Here is a 16,808-nt window from a genome sequence, read left to right on the forward strand (position 1 = left end):
CTTTCATTCACAATGCTTGGAAATCTCTCTGGCTCACACTTGTGCTTGCTCTCCCTCTTGCATTCTCTCTCTTCCTCTCTCTCAAAAATCTGAGGAAGCAGAAAAATGTGGTAAAATAAAATTTGGATGACATAGAAATAGACTCAGAGATAACCTTGTTACTGAAATTAGGAACTTTAAAATAAATGTTATAAATTTGTCAAAGAATTTACAAGAAAACGTATATTGTGGGTAAACAAATGAAATTTTCTCTTAATTTTCTGTGAAGAATGTAAACAGTATAAAATAACCAAATAGAAATCCTAAAACTTAAAAGTGCAATATCTGAAGTCAAAATTTATTAAATGGGTTACCAGCAGATTGGATATTGCAGAAAAAAAGGATGAGAGAATTTCGAAGAAGCCAATAAAAATTACTCAAACCAAGGACACCTGGGTGGCTCAGTTGGTTGCATGTCCGACTTTTGGTTTTAGCTTAGGTCATGATCTCAGGGTGATGAGACTGAGCTTCATATTGAGCTCTGCTCTTAAGTATACTCCAGATTCTCTCTCTCCCTTTACTCCTCCCCCCTACTCACACACACACGCACTCTCTCTCTCTCTCTCTCGCTCACTTGCTCGCTCTCAATTAAATAAATAAATAAATCTTTAAAAAAATTATCCAAACTGAAATAAAAAGGAAAAAATGTTTTTAAATCAGAAGATCTATAACTGTGAGATAATATCAGACAAATATAATTGGAGTCCCAATAGGAGAGAAAGTGGGTCAAGAAAAAATTTGATGTAGTTTTTTTCTCTTAGCAACAAAGTGTCCATTTCACAGTGGGGTCTCTCTCCTGCCTTCTAACTGCTCTCTCCCACCTCTCTCTGGGCTAGAACTGGTATGCTTATGTGGGCAGTGCTGTTGGTTAGAAGCATGGCTGGTCCTGAATTACAATAATTAAATCAGAGTAAGCTTATTCTAAGACTCTAGGTATAGTAACTTCTAAATCCATGGAAGACAATTAACCACTAAGTACCAAGTAGTTTTAATTACTACATAGTTCTATTTTTTACTCCAAACATGATAAAACCCAAACTCTGAATTTCTGGGGGAAGTGAAGGGTGGGATGGAGGGCATGGAGGCAATATTTAACATTAACAATTCATTTAATCAATTTATAAATAATCCCTCTGTTTTCTCTGCATGACATTTTTAAAATGAACAAAACTAAAACCACTGAAGGGAAAGGAGCAGTGATATAGCAAATAAATCCGGAAATGCTCTTTTTAATAACTTACTCTGCTGAATCTTAATATGTAATGAAATGGAAGTGACCAGGTGTGAAGAGGCTAAGGCATCTAAGGAGCAGAAGTTGATATATGAAGTGCATTGATGGATGTGGTTGCATTGGATGAGGTTTAAATACTACCTCTAGGTCAGCTGAGAGGCTGACCTCTAAATAGTGGTAAGAAATCCCTGTTTTTACTAGAAGATTCACATAGGATGAGGGGAATGTTCTATCCCACACTAGCAGAAGTGAAAGAGAGAGCAGTTACCAGTAGGAAGCCACCATGGTATGCCTCCATCTCCTGCTGGCACCTTGTTGAGAACTCTGAATAAAAAAGATTCCAAGAAAGGAAAAAAAAAAGATCAAAGATGTTCTAATCTTATATAATTATGAGAAAACTAAATGGGAAAATTCATATTTCATTCCATATTTCACATTTCCCAGCTTGTCAGCCAGTATTTAATCATCTTTTGGCACACTAGCCTTCACTTTCCTAGTTTTTGAAATTTTCTGATCATAAATTGTGTCATTATATAAGTGTTGCCTATTATTTTGGAATACTCTCGTTTGATGGAAGAATGACTGGAGGAAATCTTATGATATCAATTAATTTGACCAGTGACTTAGGTGATCTCTGGATATAACATGTTCTTGGGCAAATGGGGATAAGCATCAAGAACAGCTATGAAGGTTGTTGAGGATGATGATGAACCACATAGCCTAAGAGACCATGTAGTTCTCCCATAGTACCACTCCAAAATGACATGATAGAGCAAAGGTGCAAGTGAAGGAGAAAGGAGTTGGAGACTCCTTGGTAGGGGTAGGTATGGAGGATGGGGAATGAATGGGTGTAACTGAATGACTACAATGCTGTGCAGAACACAAGAGGGATAAAATTAATAAGAAAAAGAAAACAGAACACACTAATAAAATTCTAGGAGTTACTTGAGCAAATTCCATGTAAGGTTATTTTCAGCTTATGTTTGAATAATAGCTGCCTGCTTCTCCTTCTGAAAGGCCTCTATCCCTTTCCCTCTAGGACTCTTAGGTTTTCCTGAAGAAACAGTCTTTGTTTTTTGAAAACCTATAGTGAACATGTCTCCTTTTACTGTCAAGCCATGATGAGAGAAAAATGGAAAAGCCTAGGGTTACTTCCCTTCTCCCACCACATCCCCTTTCCCTAGTATCAACAATTGCCACCTCTAATTCAGCAGTTAGAAGCACATCCTATCCACATCCACATCCTATCATTATCTTATGTCCATTTTGAAACCTAGAATTGTTCCCTAACAAGAGAATGTGATACTGAGAATTTTATACTAGATATCTGGCCAGAAACAGCTCAGAAAGTAAATAGTCTCTTTTCCGGGAACAGTGACCATCCTGAAAGGGTTAATTAATTTCCAACAGGATCACACTTGATCAAGATTCTGCTTGATTTTCCATGGAGTTAAAATAAGATTGAATTAATATTGAAGGAGTTAGTAAGAAAGTTTTGAAGTGATTATTAGCTCAGCCTAGGGAGAAACTCTATTTTGTTAAAAGCATGTAAACATGATATCCAATGTTGCTATTACCTCCACAAAAGTGCTAGCCAACTGTTAAATTGCAAGCACTGGTAGAAAAATCAGGGGAGAGTAATAAAAGTCTAAGGATTTGCTTCCTTTTTAAGCAAATTATTAATGACCATTGGAAAATAAAGTGATTTGAGAAGAGAAGCTTGCTGTGTACCAGCTGCTGCTGGAGTCAACTAATTTCAACATTCCACATGATATCTCACTAGATACACATGCATGAACAAGAAGGGCTTCAACACATTACAATTAGACTTTTAAATTATCTTCTAAGATGCAGTTGTAGGCAAAAGCTATTGAATGCATAAATAAAATTGAGAAACAAATTTCCATCTAGGTTTCATAAAACCAATTTCAACATCCTTGATGTCTCTTGGACACTGAATCTAGTTCTCCTCAGTGAAAGGACTTGGGTATCTTCAGAAAGGAAAAGTAATTGCTACCATCAATTTAATAACCTGTCTTTCCCATTAGACTGTGAGTGCCTCCTGGGCAGGACCAGGTGTTTTGCTTTTGTATCCACAGGACCTAGCATAAAGTCCACCATCTGGTAGGTAAATGCTCAGTACATATTTGTTGAATGGATAATATGAAGGAGGCAATGGCCATCACATCATGTTTGATAGTGGTGCCTAGTGACTCCTGATAATCTTTCATTATCAATGTCTTCTTTAGATTAAAATATTAATAGCATTCTTCTGATAGAACCAGAGTAGAACAAATGCATAGACCTCCCTGTTCTTGAATAGAATGACTCAACATTATAAAGATATCAGCTCTTCCCAAGTTAATGGATAAGTTTACAACAATCCCAATAAAATGCCAACAAGTTTTTTTTAATGAAGTTAGGTAAGTTGATAGGAAAGTTCATGTGGAAAACAAACATGTAAGAGTAATCAGGAAAGCACTGAAAAAGAAAACTCTGAAGAACTAGCTCTACCTAAAGCACACCATATGATAAAGTTCCTATGATTTAAACATTGTGCTACTAACTCATGAACAGACAGGTAGACCAAAGAAAAAGAATAGGAATGGATCCAAAGACATGAAAGTTTAGAGTATGATAAAAGTGCATCTTGAATTAATGGGGCAAAGATTGACTTTTTATATTATTTTAATATTTTTTAAGATTGGCTTTTTATTTTATATTTTTTAAGTTCTTTTTTTTTTTAAAGATTTTATTTATTTATTCATGACCGACAGAGAGAGAGAGAGAGAGGCAGAGACACAGGCAGGGAGAAGCAGGCTCCATGCAGGGAGCCCGACGTGGGACTCAATCTCAGGTCTCCAGGATCATGCCCTGGGCCGCAGGCGGTGCCAAATCGCTGCACCACCGGGCCTGCCCAAGATTGGCTTTTTAATAAATGGTAGCCATTTGGCAAAAGATAAAATTAGGTCCATACCTCACTCCATACACAGAGTAAACTCCAAACATATCAGGAATTTTAACATAATATATGAAACCATAAAAGTATTGGGGGGGAAAAAAACATGAGTAAATTCCTCTTTAACTTCAATGTAGGAAAAGTCTTTCTGACTAGGATTCAAAATCTGAAGCCAGTAAACAGAACTACTGGTAAATCTGATGACGTGAAAAAAAAAATAATTACACGGTAAATACCATGAAGTTAAAAGGCAACTAACTGGAGGAAATATTTATAACATATACCCCAAATAAAAAGCTAAAATCCCCACTATATAAGAACTATTAAAAACTGGGACTAAGGAAAAAAAAAAAACTGGGACTAAGGACCAAAACCTAATAGAAAATGGTAAAAAGATATGAATAGACAATTTACACACACACACAAAATACACAAATGACCCCTAAACATACGTAAAGATGTGTAAATTCACTTACAACTAAAGAAGTACAAATTCTAGCAACACTGAGTTACCATTTCTCACCTATCAGACTGGAGAAAATCCAGAAGTAACACACCACATTGTATTGACCAGGCTATGAGGAAAGAGACATTCTCTTATATTGCTAGGAACGCAAATCTTCTAGATGGGGAATTTGGTACTATATAACGAAGTTACACATGCACATACCCATACATAAGAGAATGTTTGAATAAACTGTGACATATCCACACAATGAAGTAATTTGCATCAAGATAAAGAATAAGAACAATCACTATGAATGGATAGGGAATGATTTCCAGGATATATTGCTGATTACAAGAAACAAAGTGCAAGAGATTATTTATAGTGTGTTATCTTCATTAAGAAATGTGAGAAAATAAGAAAGTATACAAAAAGAAATATAGGAAGAACAAACCAGAAACATTCATGGGAATGGTTATCCACAGTGTCTAGGTGGGAATTAGGTAGAAAGATTAAGGAAAATATAACTTTTTTCTGTATCTCTGAGTTTTAGAACCGTGGTAACATTTCACATAGCTGAAAACAAATTAAACAATGAAAATTAACCAGGGCACAGAGGGAACCTAAAATGAAATTCAAATAGAGTTAACCTAACTGTATTACCAATGAATAAATAATCACACTGCAGAAGTTGGTGAAGAAAAGAACTAACCAGGACTCCTGGGTGGCTCAGCAGTTGAGCGTCTGCCTTTGGCCCAGGGCATGATCCTGGATACCTGGGATAGAGTCCCACATCGGGCTCCCTGCATGGAGCCTGCTTCTCCCTCTGTCTGTGTCTCTGTCTCTCTCTCTCTCTGTGTCTCTCATGAATAAATAAATAATAAATAAATAATAAATAAATAAATAAATAATAAATAAATAAATAAATAAATAAACAAACAAACAAACTAACTAACCAACCTAAGTAACTTTGAAAAATAATTTACTAGGTATGTAAGGCTAAAGAAAAAAGATACAGGGCAGCCCTGGTGGCGCAGCAGTTTAGTGCCGCCTGCAGGCCGGGGTGTGATCCTGGAGACCCTGGATGGAGTCCCACATCGGGCTCCCTGCACGGGGCCTGCTTCTCCCTCTGCCTGTGTCTCTGCCTTTCTCTCTCGCTCTGTGTCTCTCATGAATAAATAAAAAAATAAAAATAAAAATAAAATAAAATCTTTAAAAAAAATAAAGAAAAAAGATACAAATATTTGCATTTTCTTTATTAAATTTGGTTTTGCAGATGATAGGTAATTCTGAAACTACATTTATGCATTCTAGGATTAAGCAAATAAATAAAATCCAGATTTCTCACAGTATTTACTATGGGTGAAGCTAGTGCTCCATCTTTTGCTTTTAATGTAGTCAGTAGTTCTGAATTGCAAAACATTATGTTTAACCTTCTAGCAAATAATTTTAAATTAGTAAAACTGCATATGAATGGATGGCATCTCCCTTCTAAGGAAGTAAAAATGGATGGCATAATTATTTCAATATACGTTTGAAATTCAGGCACACAAAAAGGACATCTTACATTCTCAAAAAAGTAGGTTTTGTAATTATAAACACTAATAATGGTCACCATTTGTTGAGCATGATTATGTGCCAGATTTGCAGCCAGAGACTTTTCACACAATATTTTTTAACTGGATTTAATGGCATCTTTCTGCTGTTTACAGATTAGGACATGCTTACATATTGGAAAGTAGAGACAGAGGGGAAGTAACTGCCCCACATAATCTTGAATTTGTCTAATGTCAGAGCTCCCAAACACAGTCCTCCTGTCATATTCTTCAAGCCGAACAGGCTTCCCTGATTCCTGCACTACTACTTCATTTCCCTACACTGCTGTCTTATGACCAGCACATAACAAGAGTTAACTGCGGATGCTCAGCATCCATCAGGAAAAGGGCAAGACATAGTTATTCATTTTTCTTATCTGGATGGAGCCTTAGGTTACCTCTCTTTGTGATCTTATTTGGCACCTCATATTTTCCAGAACTCAGTTCATTTAATGTCTTCTTTAAAGGAAAAGACAGAACATAATGGGAAAAAGTATTTCTAAGATTCTACCAAAAGATTTCAGAAACTGGAAAAGATTGTCTTTTAGTAGAGGGCTTATTTTTAGTTTAACCAGGCTCCAAACTTATAATTGCTTTAACCACAATCTAAGGAATCCCTTAAAATGCTGGATTCTCAAGAATTAAAAGTTCTGTCACCCAGGGGCCAATGCAAGAAACCCAGTTTCTTTGTTCATTTCTACCTCTTGGGCGATTCTGTTCAACTCTTTACTCTCCCTCTCCTTTGTCCCTTTCTGGGATACCATGATATCTGCCAAAGGAAAGCTAAGTGACTGTAAAAAAGAGTCATTTCCTTGATTCACAGATTATAAGGAGAAATTCGAAGTTGAAAATTGTTTAAGCTAAAAAAAAAAAACACACATAAATAAGCAGCCAAGTGTTGACAGTAGAAAAAAAGTGCTGTGCTTAGAATTCCTGCATTCCTTATTCAGTAAAAATTCCCTCTTCTCCCAAATTATTCTTTTACAACAAATAGGTGCACTCATTCCTAAATTATGGTGTGCCTTGTACCACAGCTGCATAGCCAGCCTCTCTACTCAACCACTCCACTCTGTTCTCCAGAGGATTATACAGCCTTTCCACAAAAACAGTAGTGGCTCTAGAAACTGGAGAGTTCTACCAGAAATGGATACTTAAGTGCTACCAAAAAGAATTCTTCCATGACCAAGATCCATGGAAAAATATTTAAGATCCACAATATGGCTTCCATATTTTACAGACGATTCAGACCCCAAATCCTAAGAAATGGGAAAACATAGGATTTTGTGTTACAAATTCTGTATAACTACTTATAGATGATGTTCTGCCAAACATACCTGGTGGTATGACATAAATCTGGACTTGGAAGAATATTTTTTTTTTGAAGAATATTTTTTATTTAAGAGTCTATCATTGCTGTGGGTTTCATTCTGGGGAGCTATGCAGAAACTTCAGGTTGGTCCAATTTACTTTGAATCACAAACATTTTCTGAAATAGAACTTGTCAACTCACTCATTTTTCAAAGGTGTTGACTTCCTCTTGAATTTTAAGTTTCAAGATTATTATCATCATAAAATTATCTGTGTTATTTATTTAATGTCCTATCTTACTACAAAATAGATCTCAGGTAGTTTATGTACTTACAAGTAGGACAATGAGATTTTTTTTTTTTCTAAAGGTAGAGAAATCAGAGCAAAGTGAAAGGAAGAAAAAGAAAAGCCCAGGAGAGTTAGTTCATAGAAATGCATGCCTCAAGGTTCTGCCTAGGGATAAGGGAAACCACATAGTAAATTCTGGATTCCCCTGTTGCCCAACCTAGAAGGGAAATACAGTGAGCTATGGAATTCATCTTGTCCTTAACACAGTGTGATACAGAAAATACTTAACAACTAAAATAGGTCAGGCCCTAGTCAACCTGATACTCACCTTAAAAATGTAATATGATTGTATGGTGATGAATGCTAACTAGACTTATTGTACTAATCATTTCACAATGTGTACAAATATCCAATCGTTCATATGTTATACGCCTGAAACTAATATAATGTTATATGTCAGTTATACCTCAATTAAAAAAAATAATTTTTAAAAGTAGCACAACAACTTAATATGTAGTACTTGGTAGTAAGAAATGCCATTCTCTTGACGTTGTCATCTTTAGACTAAAATTACTGGAATACCTGTTAGCGAAAGATTCCTTTGTAAATCAAGCTTGTTGCTTAAAAGAAAAGGATAGCTTATTTTTCTTCATTTTTTGTGCTTTAAAGCAGAAACTTGGTCAAGCCTTCAAATTAAAATTTAAATTTTTGACTACTTTCTGGTGATGTTTTTAAGTTAAAAGTAGGAGAAAATCTTCCAAATATGTCTACTGGTATTATTTCCTCTTCTAGATCTTCTATATAAATACTCAGACTTACAGAGAGTTTATTTTATGGCAAGATTTTCCCCAAACTGAATCCCAGTGAAGGCATCTTTGGCCTACAAACACTAGAATGCTACAAAATTGGGGAAGGTGAGTTCCATGAACAAACACTCAATTAAGTATTTAATGAATGTGTTGTCCTTGAAATGCAGGAAAATGGCCTTCATAACAGCTCCTCAAAGAGGAACCAGCAAAGGAGAAAGGGCTGCACAGAAGTGGAAATTCTGCAAAGTAACATAAGGAGGCAAATTGATTTCTCACATAATTTCATTCCCAGGAAAGGGCAGGAAAAAAAGTGTTAGGGATAAAGTGTGAGTCTTACCCTAATCTCCCCTTGGCTTTTCATGTAAACCTTTTCTAAGGGAACTTGATTCCAATTTTGTGGCGAGCTTAGAGAAATTTGCTTTCTCTAAGTGTCTCTGACCCCAACCAAAAGAGAAAACTGCAGATATTTCTCTCTCTCTCTCTCTTTTTTTTTCTTTTTAAGATTTTATTTTTAGATAATCTCGAAACCAAGGTGGGGCTGGAACCCAAAACCCCAGATCAAAAGTTGCATGCTCCACCCACCAACCCAGCCAGGCACCCCTTCCCAGATTTTTCTAAGTGAAGAATTCCATGAGTACAACAATCACTTCCAGATTCTAAAGTGTGTGTTTATGAAGAGGTCTTCCTTCACAGGTAGCTATAAAGTACAAATGACACTAAGGACTTTGACCCACTAATGCGGGGGCGGGGGTGGGGGGGTGGCGACTAAAGTGATCTTTGTTTAACATATTTAATCAGATTCTAGGCTTTAATAGGCAATCTTTTTGTTACCTTATGCCCTGAGGGCAACTTATAGACCTTGACAGAAAGGAAGGACCAAGGGAGAAGATGAGGGAAGGATGTGTGACACTCAAAAGAAAAGAATAGGGAGAACAAAAGGGAAGATGAGAAAGAAAAGAGGTATACAAGTCATACATTTCCTGTGGTGTGAAGGTGATTCATGATACCAAGACTATTCCAGTTTTTTTAAAGAATTTATTTATTTATTTGAGAGAGAAAGAGAGAATATAAGCAGGGAGAGCAGGAGGTAGAGAGGGAGAAGCAGCTTCCCTGCTGAGCAAAGTGCCTGCAGTAGGGCTCCATCATAGACCCTAGGATCATGACCTGAGTCAAAGGCTGATGTCCCCAGAACAAATTTTCTATAAGAATGGGATTGGCCATGTCTGAAATAAGAATAAATTTCCTCTAGCTTCTTCCCACCCCTCAGTGGTGGAGTGGCCTTCTGCAGTCTCCTCTGTGGCCTAGCATCCAGGTCCCTACCACCAGCCATCATATACCAAAGCCCACAAGGGGTCACTGACAAGGTTTCCATCAGCCCACAAGTGACAGCATGGCAGCACTTCCCTCCCACAGCTTGCTCATGGCCACCCATGACTCTTACTGGTGCCACCTGGGTTCCACTTCCATTAACAGCCCTTGTAGAACTTCAGAGTACCCTGGGGAAGCCACCCCTCACCACCCAGGTCTCTCTAGGGCCCACCCAGGTCACTGATGGGCAAACTTCTTTTGAGGGAAGTCCACTCTCTCATTAATGGCTATAGTGTTGGAGTCCCCAGAATGTTCCAAGTGTCCCCAAGCCTCCAGTGGCATGATCACTTGTGACATGGCTCTGGAGGCCATGAGGAAGGAGACTGGTGAGTAGCCTGGCAAAGCCAACACTGGACCCCAGCCCTGAGTGGCCACCACTAGGCTTCAGGAAGTGCCAGGCTCACGAGTGCTGTCCTCTCCCGTCCCTCCCCTCCCCTCCTCTCCACATAGACCAGGCAGGCTACAGCAAGCAGAAGCAGTAGGGTTCTTTTATATCAAAACAGCAAAATACCAAAAAAGAAATTGAGGAAACCCCACTCATTACTATCCAAGCCACACACAAGCTTTCCTGACACCATGTAACCCTGTGCCTTGTACCAAGTAGAAAACAAACTCCAAGCAGCCAGAAAAAAAAAAAAAAAAAAAAAGGAAGAAAGAAAGAATAAATTTCCACTGAAAAAAGATTTACTAACTTGGATCCCTTGACCCTTAAAGAGCTCATTGAATAGGTTGTGGGGAGTCCATGAATACCTAGAAATTGTATGCAGATTTGGCACATGTACACATTTGTATGTGGTGGTCTATCAGTATCTCAAAAGAGTTCTTTTGCTAAAAAGAAGTTAAAGCCAGTGCACACAAAAAGGAATTTCTTTGTAATTTAGCTTGAATCACCACCTGAAGTTCTTAGGTTCTTGGTTCACTTAACTGTGGAAGGATTCATTACCCTATTCCTGAGAAAGTGAATACATAAATCTCAGATCCGGAAAAAAAAAATTGAAATGTTATGTGGCCCATTTCTCTGCCTTCAGAAAGGACTACAGTCTATAAAAAGTGAAAATACATCATTTTTCAAACTCTACAGAGCAGATTTCAATCCTTTTTTGGTAGCCATTCATCACTCACATTTCTTACCATAAGGAAGTTCTTCTTTCTGTCAAGCCTAATTCCCTTATGCTGCAAAATAATTTGGTCTCTTATGTTTAACAATCCAGTATTTTTGGATACTATTATTAAATTCACATGCAGTTTTCTCTCCCTCAGTACTTTTGATCTTTCCATATTTTCATTCTCACATTCATTAATCTTCTTCATGGCTTTCCTCTGAACCCTTTCCAATTCTTCATACTTGTCTATAAATTCAGAAGTGAGTGGACTGAAGAGAGATTCATCAAACCCTCGGTTGATTGGCAAACTTCCCTATGGTCACTCTAGTTGGTATGTGATAGTAAGTTGCCAGAAAATATTATCTCTGAGTGTGAAATTATAAAATTAATGCAGAATGGCCCAGACAGTTTTACTGGGGGTAAAAATCTAGAAACAATAGGGTAATCATCTGATTAAAGACTGTACATTAAAGGAAAGATGGTATCACTTAAGAGAGGTATTGGTCAGCCACGAAAGCTTGAGAAAGAAGAATCACAGAGTCAGGTCGTGGCACTGACTACCCAAACAGTATCCAGGGAGGAGAGTGTCGGCTAGATTATTCTAATAACCTGGTAGTGCTTGTCTCTTCCTGTTGAAGAGATAGATGCCATGGGTCTGAGTACTGTGATCCTTATAGATTTGATCACTTATCACAGAACCCACGATGTGACCATGTCACTTGTATATAAGGAGATCAGCATGAGCAGGTGACCAGAAGAACCCATTCAGCTCTCCCTATATTCCTGGAAGCTCTAATTTCTATGTTAAACCTCTCTATTCTCATCATACTTGCCAAATTCTAACTCAGATACCAGATATGATGTGTCTACATTTTTCCAGTTTTTTGAAAAAACTGTATGCAACAAATTCATTTTTATTACCCTTGCTTTATTTCACAATATAGTACCAAAACATTACCTGGACATTTAAATCCTGAAGGGAAGGTAAATAGGAAGTTTATTGGTTGCTATACCAATGTTTACTTGAGTAAAGGAAGTCTTTCTTCTTTATTGCACTTCAGCATTTTCTTCCTAGCAACGGGAGGTGTAGATAATTAGCCCGTATATTACTGGTTCTTAACTGATATCTAACTAAAAAGTCTTCACTGATGGCACACCCTTACCAAATTGTCTTTAACTTGTTAGCTCTGAGAATGGAAAGGCATATACTGCTAATAGACCTCATATCCACTTGAAGAAAGTCACTCTGAATGAAATGCTATAAATCACATAGGAAACCTAAAGGATTCACCAAAATGTCTTAAACGGATAAATCATTAAGAATTTCATGAGACATGGAGGAAGGTTCAAATCATAGGCCAGCACTACTCTTTGTCCCTATTATGGGAGTCAGTTAATAAGCACAGGATGGACAGAATTGATAGTATTTATCTTCCCAGGGTCTCATGGGCTTCATTTGCAATAACAATTTGGAAAGATTTGCCATGTATTCACAGCAATTCATATATTTCCCACCAGTGACATCCCTAGCATATTTGATATACAGAAAACATTTTTTCCTCTATACAACAAAATTAATTTTGGTAATAACTATGACATGAAACAAAAATAATGTCAAGAAATATAGACTGAATTGTTTTCTTTATTCACCTTAATAAACATAATCATACTAGAAATGAATAAATTGATGGATGGATGGATTAACATTCATTTCTAAAAAGGAATAAAGTAATGGATTATGTCCTTGTGTTCTTGATTTACTCAAGATACTTTTTGGGGAAAAAAAAGAAAAACATACCTATGTTGGATTCTCATAATTGGTTAACATTACAGTTTCTATTTTTTAGCTTTAGTCTCTGCAAATTTAAAAATCTTAAACACAAATAAAAACTCCAAGTAGTCACCTAAAAGGACAGAATTGAAATAAATCAAGTTCTCTTTCATTATGTTTACAACTATTATTTAAAACCCACAGTTTAAACTATGGTTTAAACAGGAATATGTGAAGGTACAAATTATGACAGTTGGGAACCCCAATGACTCTAAATCATCACAAACTTACCCTTGAAACAAATAAATGTAGCTGAGTCTTAGGTGTCAGGGACAACCTTCACATCTGGCAGTTTGCTAAAGTAATTTACAAGTGGAATACAATGTTCAGTGAGGAATAAGTCTTTTAAATCTGAAGCATATTATATATATTACATATCATGTATATATTTAAAACACAACAGTAACTGCTATACTTATTTAGATCTTAAGTTACGAGAAGTTTTTTCACAGAGGAGTATTTTTCCATTGAAAGTGTTTAGACTGCAGGCTCATAGTGATAATAACAGGTTAGCGTTCATGGTTTTGTTATTGTTTTTACCTTCTCTATATACAATGCACTTCTTTTTGCTTGTATCTGGGGCAGATTGACCCCACTTACTCAACTTTGACATGCTACTTCCTCCAATTTAATTACTTTGGATTGCAACCTTGATGGACTCATGCTCATCAATAATCTGAAACATTCCCTCCACTTTCATCCATAGAATAAATATCATCCACTTTTTTTCACAGAGGCCTATTGCACAAACTTCCCTTACTTAGGACCTACACTTACGCCTTTGTCAGCAAAGCTCTCAGAACAGAAACTGAATTCTTGACCAGCTCAAGCTGGGTGGCCAGCTCAATAGGACACCACATTTAGAGCCCCGCCTGTATCCCATTCATTTCCCTCCCAAGGTAGTGTCAGTGTGTAACTCCCCAAAGTCATCTTCTTTCTTCTTTCATGATATTGCTGAACTAACATGCAAAGGCTCAAGCCTTTGTTGAACCTGTTCGTTCTCAATGTTCTACATTTTCATTCATAAGGAAATGGAGGGGGGTCAAGTTCATTCTTTATTGCCTCTTCTACCCTAATAATCTGCCAGATTATCTTATATCTTAGTATTGCTGAATCTCCTTCATTTTTTTTACACACCTCTTGTGGACTTACAAGAAATATTAACTATAATATTCAATCATAAAGTAATTCTGTACTTTTCATCCCTGATGTTCCTGGGCCATATTTTTGCATTTATGAAAATGTACTCTCCTGAGTTTAGATTGTGTCATATTCTGGCTGAGAAAATGAACTCAAAACCTTATTTGCTTGTTACCTAGATCTCTTTCCAAAAGGAAGTATTTAGCAATAGAAAAGTTGTCTGACTGCAAAAAATTAACCACATCCAAGCCCATGCAGGCTTCAATTCATTGATTTACCATATATGGTATATGTGATTTAGTTTATATATGATTTATTGCATATTAATGAACATTTATTGTGTAAACATATTAGAACTTCAAATGTGACAAAAACCACCCCAGATGCTGGGGATACAGTGATGAATATGGCAGGTAATCATTCTGGCCTCATGGAGCTTATAATCTACAAGTGACTAGTATTTATATATTTTTTTACATTGCTTATAGATATCCAACTTCTAAAGTGACTTCAAGGAGCACATTTGCAAAAGTCATCATAAAAGACTGTGGTTTAACCAAAGACCTCATTGTCTACAATGGATAAGTACATTCGGTTGTAAGTAGACTGGCCAGGAGCAATATTCCATAATGATTAAGAATTCAGGCTATCAAGTCAGGTAGTCCTAGATCAAATCCTGGCTCTCTCCACTGGGTGATAGTGGGCACTGACAATCTACTTGACTTTTCTGAGCTTTATGGTCCTCAGGATCAAAGGGGTATAAAAATAATATGTATCTCAAGGAGTCACTGTGAGGACTGAATAAGATCTGAGGGCTAAGAACAGCACCCAGCACACAGTAAATAATAAAGGTTAATCATCATTCTTATCATTTACTACTACAAATGTTTAAATGAAAGCCCCATTAGATGACCATTAAAAACAAAATGTAAGAAGCGTTTAAGTAATTTGTTCCTATGTATCAGTCAGAATCCAATAAAAAAACAAACAAACAGATTTCATCAGAGGGAACTGACTACAAAGGGATTGGCAGAGTTAGAAGAGAGGAAAAGGAAGGAGTCAGGATATCTGGAGACCAGGAGGTTGCTGATGTGCCCGGGGCTGGCACCCACTGGCTCATACTTGCTGCCTGGCTGCTAGAGCTGTTGCCACCACTGCCTGTACTAAAAGCACCATGACTAGGCCCAGACCTGCCTAAGGGGTGCCACTGCAGCCAGGACTGGTTACACCTACAAAGATGTGCTCCTGGGGAACCCACATTCATTTTTCTCTCCTCCCCAGCAACTGCCAGTCCCTGCCATGGAGTTGGTGCCCGAGACCGAAATCTCTACACTCTTCAGCCTTCTGGTTCCCCATCCATGCCTCCCATTGGCAACACCCAACAGAAAGGGGGCCTGGAAAGTGTAGATTGCAGACTACCATCCCCACTGTACAGAGCAGAGCAGAGAAGGGCAGCATGGAGCTGAGAGACAGCAAGTGAATAGCACAGGACACAACACATACTCAGATCCATTATTAAATCTGAATTGAAGCGTCATCAAGATTATTTAATTATACTTCTAGTTTAAAGATAAGAGTGTAGGGACGCCTGGGTGGCTCAGCGGTTGAGGGCCTGCCCTGAGCTCAGGGCATGATCCTGGGCTCCAGGATCGAGTCCCACATCAGGCTCCCTGCATGGAGCCTGCTTTGCCCTCTGCCTGTGTCTCTGCCTCTCTCTCTCTGTGTCTTTCATGAATAAATAAATAAAATCTTAAAAAAAAATAAGGATAGGAGTGTAAATGTTCTTTTTCCTGCCCAATTTTTGTTGTTTCTCGAGAGCTGATTTTGTTTCAGCTAAGTTTCATGTTGATCTTGGCATAAATGCCACCATCTATTAGGAGTTTCTATAGAGGAATTTTTTAAAGGATTTTTAAAATGAGAGGATTCTAATGTTTGGAATATAATTTTAAAATGCCACTCTATCTGTACTACTAATCAATGCCTCTATTTTGCTGTCTTGGTAATGAGGACTGCACAGGTGGCGATAGTATCCTATCTATCTGGGTCACTGAGTAGGGCGTGGAAGCTTTTGAATAACTTCCCCAGCAAATAAAAACCATGCCAAGAAAATGATAATGCATAATGGTTATTGCCCAAAAGATATATAAAGCAGCCTTTGGAAAGCATGACCAGGGGCAAGGCAGCACAGCCTCATTATGCAGTCAGGAGAGAAAAAAGTCAAGTCACAAACTTTTCCTACCTAGTTCTTAAATAATTTTTTGTACTCAAAAGGCACAGTGGACTAATGTGGGGAGAATATTCATTCAGGTGTTTAGCAGCTACTAGATACACATTATCAAAACTGTGTCCTGATATTGGGTCTGAAGCAGTTAGTTCTTGTATTTAGAATCTGTGTTAGTGAAAGTAACATAGGGCATTAACCTTTAATTGGTCTGGTTACTTTCACATGAGAAATACAGTTGTAGGATCAGGTACCGCTAGATTCAGACAAGGATGTGGGTATATAGATTGGAAAGAATTAGCATGTAAGTAGAAGTAGGTAGCCACTGCTGTGGTAGAGACACATAAATTTATTTAAGGGTGTTTATGGTGAGACCCTCCTTAAGTCACCTCCATCCTCTCACCAAAGTCTCTCTTCAATATGACTAAGCTTCATTGCCCCAATGAAATTTTTTAAAAACCTGCCTTTCCC

The 16,808-nt window shown here is 37.4% G+C and overlaps 1 protein-coding gene and 1 long non-coding RNA gene across 2 annotated transcripts in view; both read left to right on the forward strand.

Annotated features, from left to right (window-relative positions):
* LOC112658651 (uncharacterized) overlaps positions 1-16,808 on the forward strand; it is a 165,730-nt gene that overhangs the window by 40,703 nt on the left and 108,219 nt on the right. The window lies entirely within an intron of this gene.
* On the forward strand, positions 10,065-10,326 carry LOC112658650 (pancreatic progenitor cell differentiation and proliferation factor-like). Its single transcript, XM_025444861.2, is given in 2 exon segments — positions 10,065-10,197; positions 10,235-10,326. Coding segments are annotated over 2 exon segments (225 nt in total).

Source organism: Canis lupus, chromosome 12, assembly GCF_003254725.2.
Source record: "Canis lupus dingo isolate Sandy chromosome 12, ASM325472v2, whole genome shotgun sequence".
Taxonomy (NCBI): Eukaryota; Metazoa; Chordata; class Mammalia; order Carnivora; family Canidae; genus Canis; species Canis lupus.